Source organism: Gallus gallus, chromosome 4 (assembly GCF_016699485.2).
Source record: "Gallus gallus isolate bGalGal1 chromosome 4, bGalGal1.mat.broiler.GRCg7b, whole genome shotgun sequence".
Lineage (NCBI taxonomy): Eukaryota > Metazoa > Chordata > Aves > Galliformes > Phasianidae > Gallus > Gallus gallus.
In genome coordinates, this window is record NC_052535.1 from 66,435,567 (window position 1) to 66,456,170 (window position 20,604).

Here is a 20,604-nt window from a genome sequence, read left to right on the forward strand (position 1 = left end):
CAGAAAACACATGAGGCAATAAAATAAATAAAATAAAATCCAAGAAACATAAGGCAAAGCAGTGCTTGGGCCCTTTGGATTATTCATTATCAGACAGCTGCTTCCTACTAGGCTGTGGGGCTTGTCGTACTGCATATCTCCTATGTCAAAGAAGAATGAGAATTAGCAGGGATATACATTTTTCTTACTTGGCACTGAGCAAATGGTCTTTTTCAGTAATTTTACTAATAAAATATATTAATAATTTAAGATGAAAAATTTAAATTTGTGAAAAATAGGGTAAACGATTAGGTTAGAAAACTATGAAACGAAACCTAGGAACTATGAAATGACTACGTGTGCAGGTAAAAAAAAATGTATTATTTATACTTAAAAGAGGTAGGTTACAAAATAGGTCACGTATTTCATCTGCTAGAGGTAATGCTATTGTCATTTTATACCTACAGTAATCCCTTGAATCAGATGCGGCTTGTGAGCAGTCTTCTTGGATGACAGAAAATAGCAAGCTGGAGATAATTCTAGTGTGCTCTGGGGATTTCAGAGCACTAGAAAAACAACCAAGAAGAGCTGTGGAGTGTCGCAGTGAACTTGTGCTTTATCCTGAGATCTTCAGACTGAATTGATCTTAGTTTTATAATCAAAGTGGTAAGAATATATTTAATAAGAACTCTAGGACCAAAATTGTTCCACCATATCCATAGCCAGAATAATTTAGTGAGTTTTTAGTCACTTCAAATAAACATCTGTAACACTAATTTGAAATCCCTTTGTAGATCTTCCAGCCTCATGTCTTTACCACTCACCTAACATCCTTAACTCTGCAGAGCTGGCTTCCTCTGGAGGAACACTAGTACAGCACTGCATGCCTAATACCAGAACCCTTTCACTTACAGTGTGTCTGCATGTCCCACTCCATGCTATCTGAAGGAAGCAATTCTGCTAATCTTCTGTTTCTTCATTCCAGCTGTGGAAGACTCATCTCAAGAGCAGTAGAGTTTGGAGATAAAGGTCTTTGAGACAGGTGCTGCAGAGATTAATAGAAAAGACAATGCTGGCTTCCAGGACAAGTCAGGAAGACATTCAACAAGTGTTGAGATGGGCATGAAGAAGGTGCAGGCAGCAGTTACTATACATTTGCATAGTTTAAAGGCCTTGGTGTATTAACCACAAGCAGCCAGCAGTCTTAAGTGTCACTAGAACCATGCAGGCAATTATAGACAGAACTGCAGTTAGGTTTTAAGGAGAAATTTAAAGAACATAGAGAAGAAATATGAGACGCATTAATGTTATCATGCCTACTGAAAGGTATTTCAGGTGCTTTCTTTCATGCTGTTCCCAGCAACTGACATTTCTGTTAGTGTTGGTGAGATGTCAGAAGCACAATGGAAAGAGTCATTGTCTGATGTGCAAACTCGCATATAAGAATGGGCAATGCATACACCTGTTCATTTTGAGCAGCTCCCTTGATTTAAATAGGCTAATTCATACTGTAGAAAGTTTTAAGTGTGTTTGTGGGATCAAGATCTTTGCTTCTAAGCTTTTTAGGCCTGGTATTGTCCTTATACATATGGGTAGTTTTTTTTTCAGAAGAAATGAAACTCTTACTAGAATGGCACAGAGATTATTTTTTCTGATAAATGGAATTAATTTTCTCTAGCTTTGCTTTTGCATCAGCATCTGAAGAAGCTCATGGCAAAAGTATTTAAGTTGTCAGATTGAATGTTTTTTTTTTGAAAGCGGTGAATAGAGTAATACAAGTTTTGTTAACAGAGGTATTTTACCACTCTGGGCCACTAGAATGCAATGTGTCTCTTTGTCCCATTTCAGTGATGTGATGCACTTACTACAGAGAGACGCTTATAAATCTGTTGCTCATGTAAATAAAAGCCTAGCTTGTTTTATTCCATCTATAAGGAGATAGAGTTGCCGAATTCAGTCACAAAAGCAACTTTTCTGGGGATATTACTCAAAATGAACTTTACTTTGAGAAAAGAGAGATTTCTGCATTATTTACTCTCAAGGAGTTTAGAATTAAAAAATATTCCTTTCCAAGCTCTGAGAAATTTTATCTATCTTTCAGGTTAGTTCAACCTGGAGAAGGAGTTGAATGTGGCTTAGTAAACAAGCAGGAGAAAGCTTAGTAATTTCCCCTTCCAATCTTTTTTTTTTTTGTGTGTGATTTTGTTAATCAAAAGGATGGTAACACCACTTTCTTTCTCTGCCAGGGGTTTGCCCTTCTTTCATTCAAACTGTAGTTTTAACTTCTTTAACTCCTTTGTTATCTAGAGCCCCTGCCCTCTTGGTGTTCTACAGTGCTGAGAAATTTGAAGGTCCTAACTACTTTTCCTTAAAGCAAATGTGTGTGTGATTAATTAATTAATTCTTTTTAACTTCAGTCTGATTAGGAGTTAAACATGACATTTTCCATTGGCTGGGACTTCTGGTTTTCGAATTAGATCTATCTAAAAAGGTCCTTTGTGCATTTGGGAACTCTTTCCCAATTCCACATGCACGTTAAATAGCCAACTTCAATAAGAAAATAAACAATTTGGTTGAGATTTGTAGAACTTGTTTCTAAGATGTTGTGCTTATATTGGTAATACTAAAGAGTAAAGGCTAGAACAGAGCTACTGCAAATAGGAACTGTTCTCTGTCCTCTTGCCACTGCACCCACCTCATAAAAAAGGTAGACATTTTGTAATTCCACTTCATTATAGATGTTGGCTGCTGCCTCCAAGGACAAAGGTGACAAGAATGAAAATTTGTGTTATATTTCAAGAATGCTTAGGAAACATTTCACCTGTCACATTTAAGAGGAAGTATTAGAACAACAGCAAAATACAACAATAAAAACTGCCAGACTGAAAACTTGCAGGCTGTCTGATTTCTTTGCTGATGGCAAATTCCTCTGGAATTCAATTGGGTAGATTTACAGCCATGAAAATGACAGTGTTAAATATGTATTGCCATGTATAGTCATACCTACGCTGGGAGAAAACAAAGTGGGCACGAGTTTAACAAATGCACTAGTCCTACACAACAGCTGCTTGCACTCTCCTTTCTGTCAGAGGAGCACATTTGATGAGTGAAATATATGCTTCTTGCTTGCTGAAAGAAAGAACACATGTGAATCTCTTCAACTGGGAGTCACTTTGTCAGCAGTGAGGTGTAAGACAACAAGAAATTTTACTTATCACTTTAACCAGTGCAGGAGTGCAGGTCTCAAATCTGTGATTTATATATGTCACATGGGCTGGCAGCAGTCACTGGAAGCAGTCCGTAAACTGAGAAATAGATTATGCCCTGTCATTTGTTCTATTTTTAGCAATCTGAAAGAAAAAAAAAAAAACCTAAAAAAAAAAAAATCCTGAAACAAGCACAAAAAGAAGAATTGTAAGAAAAAAGAAATTGAAAGAAGACAAGTAACAAAAAGGTTCCTCAGCCAGACTGCAAAACTGGAATGCTGCCTCTGTTGATATGTTGGCACCACAGCAGCACTGGGGATATGGGCAGAGAGGCTCTACCAGGGATAACTGTGCAGAGAAGTGGCCTATGGGAGTGATGGTTGAGCAGCAGGGGTCATTGGTCAATTCACTGTGCATGCATTTCAGGAGGGAGACAACCACACAGGCTAGAACCGTCTTGGAGTCTCTCTTAGGGCAATCAACAGAAGCTGAATACTCAGAAAGCTTTAAAGTGTGAAATGAGAGGTGTGAGAGCATTCCCATGTTCCCCTGAGCAGTAGCAAGCATTTGTGTGATGTCATCTGTGTCAGCTTTGAATATTTTCTAATTCCATCTCTGAACAGAAATAAGAGGTTGAATGAAGACTTAGCTTTGTGGGCAGAAGAGTCTGAGAGAAAAAATAATGTGAATATACTTAATTTTATAATTTGGGAGCATTCCCTTTCCTACTGCAAGAGAGGACTTTGGGTCTTTCTCGTATTTTTAACCTCTCTGTGGTGTCTTCTTTTGTCTTGCCAAATGTCTCCTTAGGTTGCTTTTTCCTTTTCTCAGAGAATTTTTCTCACTTTGCCTAGCACATTCAGGCTTAGATTTTACTTGTGGTTCTGGAGGTTATCCAAGTTTTCATTTCAGAAAATCATCACAATATATTTCAGCACTGCCTCTGTGTTAGGATTGTCCAAGAAGCTGGCAACAGGAGTGGGAGCAAGTGAAGCTCCTGTCCATCCCATTTTGATGAAGGTAGATTATCACCTATTGGTCTCAGTTGGAAGCTGAGGAATAAAGGATTTAGAACATTTGTACAACAGATTAAAAACAAACAATTAAATCTGTAAGAACCTGCAAGTATTATAAACATAAAGGAAAACTCAACAAGTGAGCAGTTTGGGAACCCAGAGGGAAAAACTCTTCCTGGTCCCTTTCCAGAATCCCCTGGGTGAATGGTAGGTGTTTAGTTTGTTTCAATGAGCTTTGGATGAGAACCTAAACTACCCTAATGTCTAAAGCATACATAAATCAGTATAGGTCTGTACTTTATCTATGTGGGCTGTGAGCTGGAGGAAACGGTATGTACTGCTTCAGGGTAATAGACAGGGAAATACATGAATGTTTTTCTGTGAAATAATCAAGAGTGCTTACAGATGTAGACATCATCCATCCTGTTAGAACCAGTCATCTTTTGACATCTACCTCCTGCAACTGTGCATTTATATTTGTAGAATATTCAACTTCATTTTTGTCCCTTGGATTTTCTACCTGCTCATTTTCACCATCAACAAAGTGCTTCATTTCTCATGTCCAGGTGAGCTAAGAGGTTGGGGAGGGGACTGCAGAGACCTATTCATGTAGACAGCGTATTAGCTAAGGAATATTTATTTCTCAGTGTTAATCTCCTGTACTCTTATGCCTGTGTCCAGCAGAGAAATATTTAGAAAGCTGATTATATGCTAAACATCCAAAATGAGACACAAAGTCGATAAAATGCCTAAACGGGACATGTGTATGGTTTAAATACTGACCTATTTCATAATAATTCTTGGTATTTATATATTTTACATTTTTAAGCCACTATGCACATTTGAACTAATTAATACTTTGAATATCTCTATGACATGTGTAAGCCTCATCTACAATCTATGGAACAGCAAATTCAGACATGGAGGTCTGGGGATCAAAATTTTAAATGCAGATTTGAGTATTTGGACTCCACAAGATCTAGGTCACTCCTTCTTACAAAAGCCTTCACATACATCTACACAATTAATATTAAGTACTCGTATTGGGAAGATCTGGCCTAAATGACTTAGCCAAGGTCACAGAAATTAGTGGTAGAGCTGGGAATGAAATTGAAGTGTCCTTCTTTATCATAAAAAGCAGCTGAGCCATAAAACTATTTCTGTTTTTAAGTGTATTATATTTCAGGAATTTTATAATTACAATAATGAATTGATTTTATTTCATTTCATGCTATTATTGTATATTTGTAAGATAACGGATACTGCAGCTGCACTGGATCAGTCCCCTGGTATATATAGACCAGCACCCTGTGTGATTGGAGCCAAGAGGTTGCATTCCCAGTGATGCAAAGCACTTGTTTATGTGGGGCACTTTGTTCCTAGGCTATATGAACTATCCACTGATCCATACACTTAAAGTAAAGAAAGAGGATATTGCACTGACTTAATGACTATTGTTCTTTTGTTTGGTATTAGAACAAATTTGATGTTGGCTGAATGACAAGCTGAATGACACTGCACAGTTACCTTTCGATGAAACCATTGATCGGGAAGAAACTATACAGAGGAGCTGAGGCCAGGACATACCATGGGGCAAAAACTGCTATCCCACCTAAGGCACAGGAGCAAGGCAGCTCCTAGCTGCCAAGGTACCTTAGCCTTTTCAAAGCACTTTTTGTCTGCAGAAAGAGGCATTTGAGTGTTTGTGGGTTAGGGGCAGCTTCATCATATTTAGTAGTGCTTTTAGCTTTAGTGTGAGACCACAGACTGTGCAGGAAGTTAACTGGCTCCCCATAGAGCTGCATAGTGGGATTACATCTCTCCTGCTCACTGCAGGATAATGAATAATAATGTCTCTGCTAGGACACCTTTGCAGAAAGCCTCACCCAGAAAGTACTGGAGAAGATATGGGAAGCAGCTATTAGAAGTGGTCAGCAAGATATCTTGCCTTGCAAAATAGTGTCAGCTGCCAGTGCTGTGAGTGGGAGGAAACAATGCACTGTGCTTTCCACAGCAGGTGATATACAGGTACAATTAAATTACTTGATGAAATGCCAAGGTACCACTAGATGCTTCTAAATTCTCTTTTTCTCTTCCACCTGCTTATTTTGACAGAGTTTACTGGGCCTGAAAAACAAAGTCACCCCCCTCAGGCTCTCACAGCACCCCTTTCTTATTGATGATAAGATGGAGATTCCCCTCAGTAACATTTTGAGATGTGAGTAATGCCGCTCTGTGCAGCAACCACCAGATGGTAATGATGAGCAGATAGGCTGTGTATCTTGTTTAGATTTAGTGTATTACTGCGATGGCAATTTTTGCCTTTGTCAGCAGGGGTTACAAGTACAGCTATAAATGCTGATTTTCTCGGCTCTTTACAGACACCCTGGGCCACTGCAAAAGTCTGCTTAGTAGCTCACTTGTCATAAAGGATTCATTGTGTTTGTTTTTAAGCTAAAGTGTTATAAAGGGAGTATTTTTTACCTAACATCAGTGCACACGTTATTAGCTGGCATGGTTATTTAGTAGAGATGTGCTATCATTATAAGGAAAGTTTTGACTGCGGTTGATGAGCAACTTTACAAGCTTCTCTTGTAAGAAGGTAGATATAGAACACCTTATGATGACTGTACGCCTTGCTCCTTCTACAGCTGTAGTGTTTCTTAAAATGTTATGACATATAGGTTGTTTGTTTTTTAAGGCAGAAAGGAATCTCTCTTTTTTTAAATGTGTGTGCCTGACACCAGCAAAAAGAGCAGCAGTGAGAAATGGTGCTTCTTGTCCTCTCCCAACAACAACAAAAAAAACCCAAACATGTCTTTCCTGAACTGCTGTCAGCACAGAGGTGGTACTGAGCAGGGATAGCCATCCTCAGCACGGCCACAAGTGGGAAGGGAGCACAGAAAAATCTTCCACTGCCAACCCTAACTTTGAAGAATCAGAAGTTAGCTTCACTTCAGAAGTCTCTAAAGTCTCTACGTGGTACATTTAAAAACACCGAGGTCAGTTATTCAGGCTTTTTCTCAACTATTTCACAACCCAGAGACTTTGTGCTCTCCCTCTCTCTCTTTTAAAGATAAATAAGGCTCACCTGCCTATGAGAGACCTGGCAAGCCAGGCAGCATGCCGGCAGGGAGAGAATCACTGGAGCGGTTGCCATCAGCTCCAGTGTGAGTCAGCAGCCAGACCTGTGGCTCCCGAGGCAAGTTTAACTCATCTGCCCATGACTCATACACTTTTGAGATTAATAGACGTGCAATGAGCAGGATCACGAAGCCTTCCAGGGAGGGGGCTTGTTGGTGCTTCTGCTCTCTCATTGTCTCTAGGAACAGGCAGCAGCAGTGGGATGCAGCTACTCTATCTGCCTCTGCACCCTCTGCCCTGCCTGCCGCCTCTGAAAGCTGCAGAAGGTTTGCTACTGTTGCTCAGGGCAACCACAATTTTTGACACATTTTTTTGTTAAACTTGGCAGCTCTTACACGGGGAGGTAGGGTATAGGGCTTCCCAGATTTCTCTTCATAACCCTGGCTGCCATGTCCTTCACACTGCTTTTAGAAAAAAGTCTCAATTTAGAAATTTTTCCCCTGCATGAAGAGATCTCATCACATTTTCTGAGGATGCTCATTTTTGAGCCTGAAATCAGGAGATCTGCTTTTTCCTCCTCTCTGACACTGAGAAGGCGGCTGTGACCTGCCCTGGTGGCCCCTGTTCAGCAAGAAACATGATGCAGACATGAAGTAGATTGGTGATGTGCCCAAACATATGAGTGCGTGTGCAGGATGAGATGAGAAATAGAAGTGGCACAGGAAATCTGTAAAGCTTTCTTGCTGACAATGCTTTTTGCTCCAAACTGGCTTTTCCTGCAGTAAGTGCTTCCAAAAGCACTATTCCAATGCAGTGTGTAGAGGCCTCTTAAATAGGAAGCTCACAGCTTACCTTCTTAAAAATCCATGTGTCAATCACTAGAAGAATCCACATAAATCCTATTGCAATCAGTAATTGCAATATATATCTATGCTTGTATATATATATGTATGTATATTTGGTACTCAGAGGATTTTCTAGCCTTATTCCAAGATATCGAGGACATGTGTGTTAAAATAACCATGGTACTGTAGAACAGTCTTGTAAATACCATATGTCAGAGGAAAAAATATACAGCTAAATGCATGTCGGCATCAGCTCCTGCAGTTTCGTAGGAGTTCTGGCCATGGAAGTGAAGCAAAGCTGGACCAGCTGAAGGTTACAGTTTTACACAGAGCTTATGCTGCGCTTTGAAAGGACATCTAAGGTGGTGATTAGAGAACTGAACTGGGACCCAGCAGGCTGGTAGTAAGCTCCTGTTCTGCTGCACATTTCCTCCATGGAGCTGAGTTGTCAATTAAGCCTTTTTTTCCCCCCTGGCAAAATAGGAATAATAGTGCTTGCTTTTTCCCAATCCTTAGTTAGTCTTATCTATCTAGACTGTAAGCTCTTGAGAGAAGGAACTGCATCTGGTAACATGTTAACTACAATGCAATCAACGGGATTCTTTTAAAACTGTATTTAACAACTTTGTAATCAAATACTGAAATAAGCTGGTGCAGTCCTGAAGGAAATATGCTAATGACAGAACTACAGTGGGAAGGGAAAGCTGGACAGGAAGAAGAGACGGAAAAATCTGAAGCATCTATTTTACTGCTCCCTGAGCAGAACTTAAATCGCATTCAACAGATCCAGAACCCAGACTGCTTAAAAATAACCATACTGGTAGAGGTGACTTCAGGTCTCACAGTCCACAGACTCTCCCACCAACACTCCTCCCTGATCAGTTGGTTTGGGCTTCTCCCATGTTCTAGATCAAAGTATTGATAAAGCCAAGAGCAGGTGTACCTTATAGAGGTTCCCACAATCTCTTTAATCTGTGCTGAATTTAGAAGGGAAGAATGAAAGACTCCTTGCACTCACAAGGAGTTGCAAGGAGGGGATCAAAAGACAGAAATTACAAACTACTGAAAAGGTACCCTTATGATTTTTAGTTATTTACCAAAAATGAGATTGGGCCATAATTGTCCATGAAATGGCGTTAAAGACTTTCTCAGTCTTTTCCAAATAAGCTTGGTTGTCTTAATGGATTTGATGCCAGGCTGAGGTCATGCCAATTTTCTGGGAAAAAAGTTGCAACCCATAAGTTACTTATACAACCTGCAAAGCTGTTGGAACCTACAGTTAAAAAAAAATAAAAAATAAAAAATACAGAAAGGCTATATAATGTATTCCACAAGCAAAGCACTGACTTCCTTTTTGTTTCCACTTGATCTGATAGTAAAATGGAAATGGGAGGAGTGCTTAATTTTTTTCCTGCTGCTCTATATGTTGTGATAAATAAAAAATTCTTCCATAGCTTTGGCTAAAGCTGCTTTTGAGGCACGGCCAGCATATCTGCTTCATCAAAAATCATTAGGGATATGTATCAACACAGGGGCAGTAAAAAAAGTCTATTTAAGTTATTCAAGTGCTTTCTGAGCATATGGTGCTGGGCAAAAATAGTCCCCTTCTTACAATAGTCCATGATGGGTGAGATATCTTGAGAGAAATTTTGGAAGAATTGGTGGTAAAAGCTAGAGAAGCTGAGAAAATGCTGAATTCAGAAAACATATTTAGAGACCATCAGTCCATACTGCGACCACTAAAACGTTTTTCAAGTCATCAACTTTGTTTAAAGAGATGACACGACCCAGAAACTCTGTGAAGTGATCAAAGAAGATTTAAAGTAGTCGTTTTGTTTGTTTGTTTGTTTTTTAAATCAGCATATATCTGCTGATGACAAATAATAATCCTGGGAGTTTTTGTATGTGTCTATGCCACAAATGCATCACAAAAGAATGTGAAATTCACTAAAGGTGTGATTCAAAAATATTGGAAAGTAGCCAGGGCAATGGATATACTAAAAGGCAAAAGCACATATTCAGAAGTGATTTATCTGTCTTACAGGACTGTTTACTGTCTGTCTGGACTGTTTTATGTTCCCTTCAAGCCTTGATTTGTAAAAGTTTCAGCAGCATATGAATGACACACTCATTCAGATATTGAGGTTAGTGGTTTCTGTTTTCAGTATTAATCTTAGTAAATTCTTTATAATGCAGGATAAGGAAGACACTAACTGCTGTTAAATAAGTATTCTAATCTTCTTCATTTAGATAAATCTAGATTTTGTCATGTAGTTTAAACACATGTAGGGAGTAAATGCAGTCAAAGAGCACTTGATTCTACGTCAGTATAACATGCAGCAGGCAGAGTGTGACAGAAAAGCATGAATATCTACCTTTTCTTATCAAAAACAAGCTGCGAATCATCTTAGATGCCAGGACTTCTGTATTGGTGCCCTGGCATGGTACGTCCACAGATCTGTCAACCTGATATTACCTTTACTGAGGAGACAGAAGATATCAGTATTATTATTTTTTGTCCTAAAGGACCTGGGAATCACTTGAAAGGGAATGACTGAGTTTGTTTTCTACATGCAGTGGTACTACTGGGCCTGCAGCACCCACAGTTCCTGTGACTTCAAGCACAGATCCGTGAGGGGGCTAACTGATTATGCTTCTCGGGACACTTGTTTGGAGAGATTAATACTACTGAATGCCACTCAGCTTTTCTATTTCAGTTCACACAGGTGTCTGTACATGTAATAAACAATTTAAACCCAAGGGTGTTCCCAGCTCTGCCAGGATGTTGTTGGCTTCCTTCCACAGCAGCTGCTAGCAGTGACAGTACTGTAGAGCTGGGTTTTGTTCTCTACCTCTGAGCAGCCACCAGAATTCTTCCCACTTCTGAATTATCATCTATTGCCCTTGCTTTAATTTTGTGAATTTGTCTTCTGCCAGCAAAATTTTTCTGAGATGTCCCTAGATCAGATAATAATCTCACTGTTCTGCCACATGGGATTGATTTTTCTCACAGGGTACTGTAAAAGTAGCAATTCTCTTTACTGGAAGACACTTGCAAGTACTCTCCTTGTAAGAGTCCATTCTACAACGTGGGACTAAGACTAGTCCAGAAAAAAAAAATTACATCTGTTTATACACAAAAAGAGGCTGATTAATGCTGGCAAACTTAACCGATGTGATGAAATTATCCTCCTGAAGAGCAGCTCATACATGTTGCTGTCATTCCTGATAAGATTGCTAATGGAGCCAGGGCAGTGGGCACTTGCTAGTGTGCTGGTTTCCACCAGGCTGCTCTCACAAAGTCCTCATCAGGGCGGTTACTTTGGACTGACTTCCTACTGTAGTCCAGGCTTGTAAATACTGCCCAGAGCACACGTGCTGTGCGTAAGCAAGCTGCTCACTTAGTTTAGTTTTTGCACAGTATTCATCATTCCAGCAAGGCAGTCAGGAGATGAGGATCTAGCAGGACTTGGGGCAGAAAAGCCAAGATTCAAATAGGAGGGGGAAGGTGGAGTAGCTGAAAGCCAATTAATTCTTTAAACAGTGACCTAGCTTTGGTCAGGACTGGACTCAAATATCACGGTACTACTTATCGCTTAAGTGGTCATTCAGCCCTCTTCTCCAGTCTGTCTTGAAGGCAAATTCAGATGGGATAAAGTTATGAGTCAAAAAAGTCATACTTTCTGTTGTAATAAGACTGCCTTAACACCCAGTGCCTTCTATTTATTAAGGGACATGCAAAACACAGTGGTTGTACCTGTGATGAGAGCACTGCCAGGATATGCCTGTATTGCATTGGTTAAAATATCAGGAAGCAGACTTGTAATCTGCAGAGGCCTAAATAGAGCTTTTAAAATTGGAAGCAGAACTGACTGGAGCTTTTTTTTTTTTTTTTTTTTTTTAAAAGATAAACAGCACCAGCAAGCTAAATGGATTTGAAGCACAGCTTTAATTGTTTTTCAATCAGCAAAGGGCACCCTAGCTGGAGCAAGCTCTAAATAAGATCAGGAAGATTTCACACGTACAGTAGTTCTGAGGATAATCAGGCATCTCAGTGCTTGGAGATACTATAGCATGTAATGAATAAAGCCTTTTTATGTCAGCATAAACAGTACTGTAGTCTTGAGGTCAATTATACTACCTGATCCATGCGCTCTGGCACAACAAACCTCACTATCCTCCTTAAAATTAGAGTGCACAATGATCTCCAAACCTGAAGAACTCTGCAGCACACCTGGTCTGAAGTTGTTTATTGTCAGTGAAAGCATGTGAGGGAAGAACACCCTGTACGTCTCTTCTCTTTCTTCCCAAAAGCCCCATTCTGTCTCTGACAGAAAAGCAGTGCTTCGGAGTGGGTAATTACTGCAGGATCTCTTGGACCTTGGATAATGGGAATTATTTGGGTCACTAACCTGGCTTCCTAATTATAGGAGAGTTAAAAAAAAAAAAAAACCAACAAGATACAAGGTGAAACCAGTCCCTGGCTACTGGCATGTCTACTTCTAGAAGTGTGGGATAACCCACTAGCTTCCATCCCTTTCAGATGCGCTCTGTTTTAACCTTGAAGTCGCAGCTCTTCCCTTCATCTAGCACCTTTACACTGCCAACAGCAGCTCAGGGACCCTTGCTGGGAATTACACTCTTTCTGCCAGCTCTTGGCTTTATTTCCCCCTCGGGAGAGAAGTCGACCAGGGCAAATGAAGACTTCACGCTGCAGTCCTCGCTAGGACGTGATGGCGAAAAAAACCATCCATCTTCACACATAGGCACACACACTCCTCCACATCCCCCCGACCCGAGGAAGCCGAGGCACGGAGCGACAGGACGAGGCCCGCAGGGCTCCCCGAGAGCACGGGCGGACTGAGTGCCACCTCCCCCGCGGCTCCGCTCCGCCCTCCCCCGGGCGGGAGGCAGCTCTCGGGCAGGTTCGGCGCCTCCCGGCCGCCCGGAGGGAGCTGAGGCAGCCCGGGTGGGAGAGCGGGGCGGGGCGGGGCGGAGCGGGCCGGAGGCGGGTGCGGCGCGGACCGGTGCCTGTTGCCCCGAGAGAGTTAACGGCGCGGGGAAAGTCGCCGCTTCTCCGCCCGTGCTTGGCTCCTGGCAACCGGGGCGCCGCGCATGTAGGGCCGCCGGGGGCTGCCGGCGCCGCCGCCGTCCCCCGCCCCGGACAACGTGCCCAGGCGTGAAGTATGGCATGCAAAGATGGTTTCTGCCAAGGAGCCAGCCATCGCCATGTCCTCGGGTCTCTCCATCGCCCTCCTGCACTGCCTGTGCCTGGCGACGTGGTGAGTACCCCGGCCGCAGGGCGACCCCCGCCCGGCCCGGCTCGTAGCGGTGTCGCTGCCCCGAGCCGGGTGTCAGCGGCTTCGCTCACCCGCTCCCTCTTTGCCTCGTAGTCTCACCGGGCCGCCGGGACAGAGCAAGAAAGAGGAGAAATTGTGGCCGGAGAATTTCACCAGCATCCTCAACAGTCTCCTGGATGGCTATGACAACCGCCTGCGCCCGGGATTCGGAGGTACAGGCGCAGCGCGGCGCGGGGGTGACCGCCGTCCATCCGAGGGGCCCGCGGGGAGCGCAGGGCTCAGCCCGGCTCTCCGTGCGCGCAGCCGGGTCCGGGGCGCTGCGGGCGCGCTGCTTCGTGGGGGTGGGAAGACCGTCCAGTGCCGGGATCTGCTGCCACCCAGGTGCTGAGTAGAGAGAGGGTAGTTCTGTCTGTGCTACGGGGTCGTGCCTCTGATGGGCTCTGTCCAATGAGTTAGAGAAAGCCGGCTCTCAAGAACCCGGGCACGCAGCGGTAACCACGGCTGCTCCCGTTCCAGCTTGGATTTGGAAGCAGTTAATCACTGCGTAGGAACCGGGACTGGAGGAGTCGTGAATTTGCTTGTGCCCGCCGTGTGGATGTTGGGTTTCAGTTTCTTCTGTGCCCCCCGTGCTGTGAGAGAGAAGCCAGGTTGGCTCTTCTGTATGGGTCTGGTGTTACTGTTGGGACGTGGAACTGAAAATAACTGGGACAAAATACAAATTTATTTTATAATCTGGCGTGGAGCTATTAAAATACAGGCTTGAAAGTTAAAAAAAAAAAAAAGGCTTAAAAAGAAGTGCTATGGTCCTTCTCATAATGTGCAAAGCTAGTAGAGCATTTTAGAGGCTGCCTCTATACGGAATTGAATGAGATCCTTGTGTAGGTTTATATTGCGAAATACTTTCTTCCTCCCCTGAAAGTACCTTCTTCATACACGTGATACATCCACAGTGACGTGTATGCCAACACGTTCCACACATACCATATATTGTGCTCATGTGCATGGTCTTGGCTGATATCATTGTTCACTTCTTTAATATTTTCAGCATATTGAATAAATGAGGCCTCCCATAGCTTAGCTTAAGTGGAAAGGAAGCTGAATTTATTGAATACCCAGTGGAATCATTAAGAACAGGTAGCTTTTTTTCCATCTACTCTCTGCAGAGAGGTTACAGACACTTCTGCACGCATACAAGAGATGTGCTGTGTTTGGCATCATTTTAGGTTGAATGCCAACTAATTAGTCATCTAGCAAATATGCTTTATGAGCATTATCAGATTTCTAAAATTAAACAACTACTAAATATGTAATGTGACATACAGTTTATGTTGATTTTTATTTTGATACAGTTGTCACTTGCAGGATATTTTGCAGAAGTAGACCTTTTTCTACAGTAAGTGTTGCAGACTTTCAGCAAAATGCTATCAAGATGGAAAAGTTCTTTGAATCTCCTTGAACTTCCATAACTGCAGAATTGAAGTAAATAATACAAGGAAAAAAACGTTCACATTTCAGTCTAAGGAAAACATTTGAGTGTATATTTCATGAAATGAATATTATATTACTACTTACTACTTCCTTCCTTATAATACCTAAATCAATCACCTTTGAGTTTTGAACTTCTAAGTAACACATGGGCAAACCTACTTCAGTTTTGAAAACAATGCCTGGCACCCTAGCTCCTTAGTGCAAGTTATTGTCACCTGATTTGACAAGAATGAGAACTAAAAACCAAAATCAACCAGAAGAAGAGACTTCTCTGTAATGGCCAGATATGACCTTTTGATACAACTCATCATGGTCTAAGGATTAGTTATATGCTATCCAGATTACGTTTTCTCCATATTATGTGTTTTTTGCTGATAAGTCTTTTTTGGCAAATGGGGCTTGTTTCTTAGAAGTGGGTCGCTTGCCATTATACAGCATAGCAAACAAATGTCATCGTAGTGGGAATATTTAGAGATGGAAAGTGTAGTGTGTTTTGGTAACAGTAAAGCTGTTTTATGATGAGCAGCAGAATATTTATTTTTGTTTTATTCCTGAAGCTGATTCACCATCTAGATTGCACGTGGCTCAAAATGAAATGAAGGTTTTATTTTAAGAACAAAAGGCCTCACAGTGGTCTGACCGATGCTGATTTTAATCTTCAAATCAATGAAAACTTCTAATTCTAGTGCAAGTGATGTTTAAAATCAGACTTGGGGAGCTAGCCAAATTCTGAAATTTGCTGGCATATTCTAGAGTAACTATAAATAACAATTCATGAAGATTTTTGCATGCAGATTAGAAAACATTAGATTTTGGAGTTTTCCTAAAACTGAATCCAATTTCTCTATGCATCATTAATAGCACTATGTTGGTGGTTATAATGAAGTTAAATCACCTGAGCATGCTTATGAATGTAAATGTGGCCTCTCAGGAGGGTTTTGAACCTTAATGGAATACATGGATCTTGCCCTGTTATGTGTTATGTAGTAGCATTGCTTACCTTGAGGGTGAATAGAAGAATGAAGTTCCCCATGTCATTTCATGAACACTGTGAGTTACAAAGTTGCTTCATGAAACAGGTTAAAAAATCCAGCAAGTTGCTGTCAGTTATTAATCACTGCAAGGTTTGGTAGTGTAATAAACAAAAACAGAAATGTTCATGAAGGAGGTTGAAAGTTCCCCTTGACTTTGGGTGGGAGGAATCTAAATCCTTAAAAGGAGTGAGAGAAGCAAAGAGGTTTCAACAAGAAATTTAATTAAGTAGAGCAGAATAGGCATTTTTGTGCATGAAAAAAACCCCTCAAGTGCTGTCAGGAAGACTTTAAAAGCATAACATTTTGAATTTCAGTAGTGGGAAAGTATTTAGGAACTAATGAATGAAGTAATGCTGCATGATGTTTGAAAATAGAGTAGTGGAAGCGAAGTCAGTTAAGTTCTCTGTACTCTGTATGTGCCATTTTGCTGTTGTCCTGAATTTCAGAATGAAATTTTTAGTGCATGTGGATTTCCCAGTCATGTCCAGCCTGTAATCTAACAGATCATAAGCACAGAGTGTTGAGAGAAGTCACCTGCAGTGTAATTAATGAAAAGCATTATCTGCTGTAAAACTTCATGTTACCCAAATACTCTTTTGATTCAGGTGTAAAATTCTGAAGGAAAACCACTTTCATTACAGATTTTATCTGCTTTTTAAAATTTGCATGTGGCAAAAAAAGAACCAAAAACTCTAGAAAATCACAACAAAACTTTGATTTTCTCTGAAAATCACTTTGTTACCTTTCCGCCAGTGATTAGATTCAAAATGGTTGTAGAACTCCAGACAACTTTTTGATATAGGAGTATTATTAACTTGGAATAAAAGGTCTGAATCTGATTTGCTATTTTAACACTTCTATGACTTGACTCGAGGAACTGGCAGAAGTGAGAGCCTATGAGGTCCAATTAAAACATCTGCTGGATCACAGAACCACAGGGTGGCTGAGGTTGGCAGGGCCCTCTGAGTCCATCAGACCCAGCTCCAGCAGGGTTACCAGAGCAGGGTGCCCAGAACCACATCCAGGTGGCTTATTAAGATTTCCAAGGAGGAGACTCCACAGCCTCTCTGGGCAGGCTGTACCAGAGCTCCATCACCTGCAAAGCACAGAAGTGCTTCTTGGTGTTCAGAGAGAACCTTCTGTGTTCCAGTTTGTTCCCAACGTCTCTTGTCCTGGTACTGGCCATCACTGAAAAGATCTTGGCTTCGTCCTCTTTGAGCCCTCCATTCAGGTATTTATGGACATTAATGAGAACCCCCTGAGCCTCCTCTTCTCCAAGCTGAACAGTCCCATCTCTTCCAGCCTCTCCTCATGTGAGAGGTGCTGCAGACCCTTTGTCATTGTGGTGGCCCGTTGCTGGACTCTTTCCGATACGTCCAGGTCTCTCTCATAACGAGGGATGGAGAGCTGGACACAGTACTCCATGTGTGGCCTCACCAATGCAGAGTAGAAGGGAAGGATTACTTATTAAGATCATAAATTTAACATGTTATGGTATTTTTAAAAATTTAGGTGATATGTTAACTCATTATGCTTCCTTTAGCAAACCAAGAAGTAATGAAGCAACTGTGGTGTTAGAAGAGCATCCCTTGCAATGCCTGTGTATCTGCTAATTCTAATGAATTTTTCTACTAGGTGTGCCTCTGATCTTGGGAATTCTGTTTTTCAGTAAGATTAAAGAAAGATGATGTGTGGCATGTCTCCTGTTCAAGGCTCTTAGGCTGACTGAGAAACCCACTGATGTTAGGTCTTAAAAATCCCTTCTGAGCCCAGCTGTATCGCCCACAGCATCTTCCTGGCTCCTTGTGGTGTAGTTGCCTATCAGTCAGTGAAGACTGGAGCTCTCTTTCTCCTTGGTTCTGCTCATTTTTGTGAGGTACAGCCTGGCATGGAATCTCATTGTCAGCTACTGAAGTGGTGATTGCACTTCAGCTTTCTGTTCAGAAGTTGCCATGCATACTGGCTCATGAGTAGAAGGAACAGGACCATGTTCATTTACTCTCCTTTTTCCTTCCTCTTTCTCTTGATCTCATAACTGTGAAATTGCAGCAGGACACCTGGTGGAATTAAATATGTTGGCCACTGTTTCCCTTAAGAAAACTGTGAGAGAGCATCTCGGCCTCTTCCAGGCTGTGCAATGTTCAGCTTATGAATGTTTCTGAAGTTTCATTTCCTGCCAAGGCAAGAGGAGTTCCTGTAGTTAGGAAAAAGATGCAGAATAAATGTGAAGAGGACAGACAATTTTCTATTCAGAAAACAGAAGAGTATCTACATTATTATCTTCTCTTATTAAAAAACTCATACCTACCTTCAAGATTCCATTGTCCAGCATAATAGATTTTGTAATTATTATTGTTATTTTTAGATTACAAATGGAATGGCTGTGAGCATCACAAAGTGAAGATGATTTTTTTTTTTTTCCTCGGGCAATTGTCCAATCTTCTTTAGCTGATGAGAGCAGATGATTCAAAGCCTTGTTAACAGGATATGGATATATACCTGTAGTTGACTGGTTTGAATTTGGCCCAGGTTCATGATGTTTGAAGTCATTACCATCTGTCTGTTGTTCAGTGACCTATATAAAATTAGCTGATATTCTTGGTCCAGTTCTTAGTAGACAGGTGCCCACGCTGTGAAAACTGGCACCAGTGTCAGCCTTGTTGGCTGTCTCAGCAGAGAGTATCTGCTGAACAGACAAAGAAACAGAGCATTCTTCTCATTTCTGGAGTTACGTTTTTCCCTTTTCAAGGTTCAGACATGGTAGTGGAGGAGCGTAAAAGTTGCTGTGTGCTGTTGCAATCAATGTATTTACCTCTGGATAAAGAATGTAGTCTGAGTATTTGAATTCCACATTCATTTTAAGAAATGACCCACCCAGTTCTAGGTTCTGAAGAGAAATTTCACATGTAGCAGATGTTCTCTTGTTTAATTCCATAGCAGAGGACATGCTTCATGCAATTGCTTTTTATGCAGAAGGCAAAAATTGGAAAAGAAAGCACCAAATCTTTCACAAACTGTTTTTTTTTAATAAAGAAAGTGTGTAGCAGCTACATTTCTTTTTTTTTTTTTTAATGTAGATGTGGGAAGTGACGTAATGTAATTTCATGTATCCTGAGACTGATCTCATAGCAGTAACAGCAACCACACTTAGCATTTAAATTGTACTTTGCGCGTTGAAACCTTTGAACAGACTTGTTTGCTAAGGTTTGCAGTTGCTTGTGTGACTCTTGATGGCAAAATCTCCAATCTGCAGTGAGTTTGTGCAGGATTTGACTGTTTACATACAGTGGAGATCTCTGTGGTGACAGTTGCCTATGGAGACAAGGGGATAATGGAGTCCAAAGTCTTTTACTGGGAGCTCTGCTGCAGTTCAACCCATATGTTGGTATCAAACGCATGGGAAAACTGTCTTATGTTCCTCTTCACGGGGTTAGGGCCTGGCATCACTTCTGCAGCCCACATGTAGCATCTCTATCAAGCACTGAACTATTCTGGCTTTTTGCAGGGGTTGCTTTTAATTCTACCAGAGCTGCTTTAAAGTATATTATCTTGCAGGCAGTGATTCAGACTTAACTGTTCCCACTGCAGTGTGTAGGACTCTCCTCCTATTTCATTGACATAAAAATACACACCAGTATGTTAAAAATAGTTCTTCAGTGTTCCTGAAGATTTATGGTGGTTAGATGCTTTCTGAATACCCATTGAAGGGGAAGTACAAGTGGTCATATTTAAAGTTGATTGCCCTGCATTTTGTTGCCAGCTGTAGAAGGTTAAGTTTTCTGATAGGATCTTCTGCTTCCACAGCCTGAGTTGATTAAGTGGTGCAACGTGCTTATTTTGGAAGGCTGCTTGAATCACTAGTAAGAGTAGGTTAGGTGACTGCAAATCACCTCATCGTTGACAGGAATTCCCATAATTAATAATAATTTAAAAAGACAAAAGGCATGACTCACTCTTTCTACCCCCACTATAGTTCTCAACTGGAGTTAGCATGTTCTGTTCTACAATGAAGGGAATAGAGGATAGGTTCTGGTATCACCATGGATGCTCTTGGCTTGGCCTTGAGTGCTGAGATGCTCTAGAAAACCCAGTGTTTGGCCTTAACAGTTGTGGACTGTTGTAGGTGGAAGATGTGGAGCACATCAGGGCTGCAGATTGGAGGAAAAGCATTAGGGGAATAATTAGCTTCCACTATCCCTTGCAGTTTTCTTTTCTCCTACCAAACATTTTAATGTTTGACCACAGTTTTGGGTTTAATGGAAGGATTTTCATACCTGTAATATGTGGATATTTTTTCTTCCTTTGTGATGCCTAAAATGTTTGCAGATCCTTGTTCATCTGCCATTATCTAAAGGCCTAAAACTTGTTTTTAACATTTGTTTTGTCACTATACTGCCATCATGTCAGGGGAGCAAACTAAGGTAAACTTTAATTTCAGTCTTATCTTGTGGCTTCGTTGTCTGTCCTGCTTCCTTCTGTCTCATAGGTCCCATTGGTAAATACAAGTTTGAGAGCAGAATAGCAGTTACTAGAAGCACAGGTTTTAGTCCTGTGTTTCTGCAATCAGATTCCTAATAGTGTGAAATCATAAGCTTGCAGATTTTGAGATTAATTTCCTGATCTTAGAGCTTACCTTTGCAAGAAACCCCAAA

General features: G+C 41.2%; 2 protein-coding genes across 5 annotated transcripts in view; one reads left to right on the forward strand and one right to left on the reverse strand.

Annotated features, from left to right (window-relative positions):
* Window positions 1-12,060: 12,060 nt before the first annotated feature.
* LOC121110765 (bcl-2-binding component 3) lies at window positions 12,061-14,365 on the reverse strand. Its single transcript, XM_040700261.2, has one exon. The coding sequence runs from the start codon at window positions 13,321-13,323 to the stop codon at window positions 12,745-12,747; it is 579 nt and encodes a 192-aa protein (XP_040556195.1). The 5' UTR covers window positions 13,324-14,365; the 3' UTR covers window positions 12,061-12,744.
* The window catches only part of GABRA4 (gamma-aminobutyric acid type A receptor alpha4 subunit), a 46,005-nt gene continuing 38,557 nt past the window's right edge, over window positions 13,157-20,604 (forward strand). For 2 of the 4 annotated variants that reach the window (XM_004936058.5, XM_420724.8), the window contains exons 1-2: window positions 13,157-13,412; window positions 13,524-13,642. In XM_004936058.5, the coding sequence (XP_004936115.1) occupies window positions 13,330-13,412; window positions 13,524-13,642 (202 nt within the window). In that variant the 5' untranslated portion in view covers window positions 13,157-13,329. The other 2 variants (XM_046941223.1, XM_040700260.2) reach the window with 1 other exon arrangement.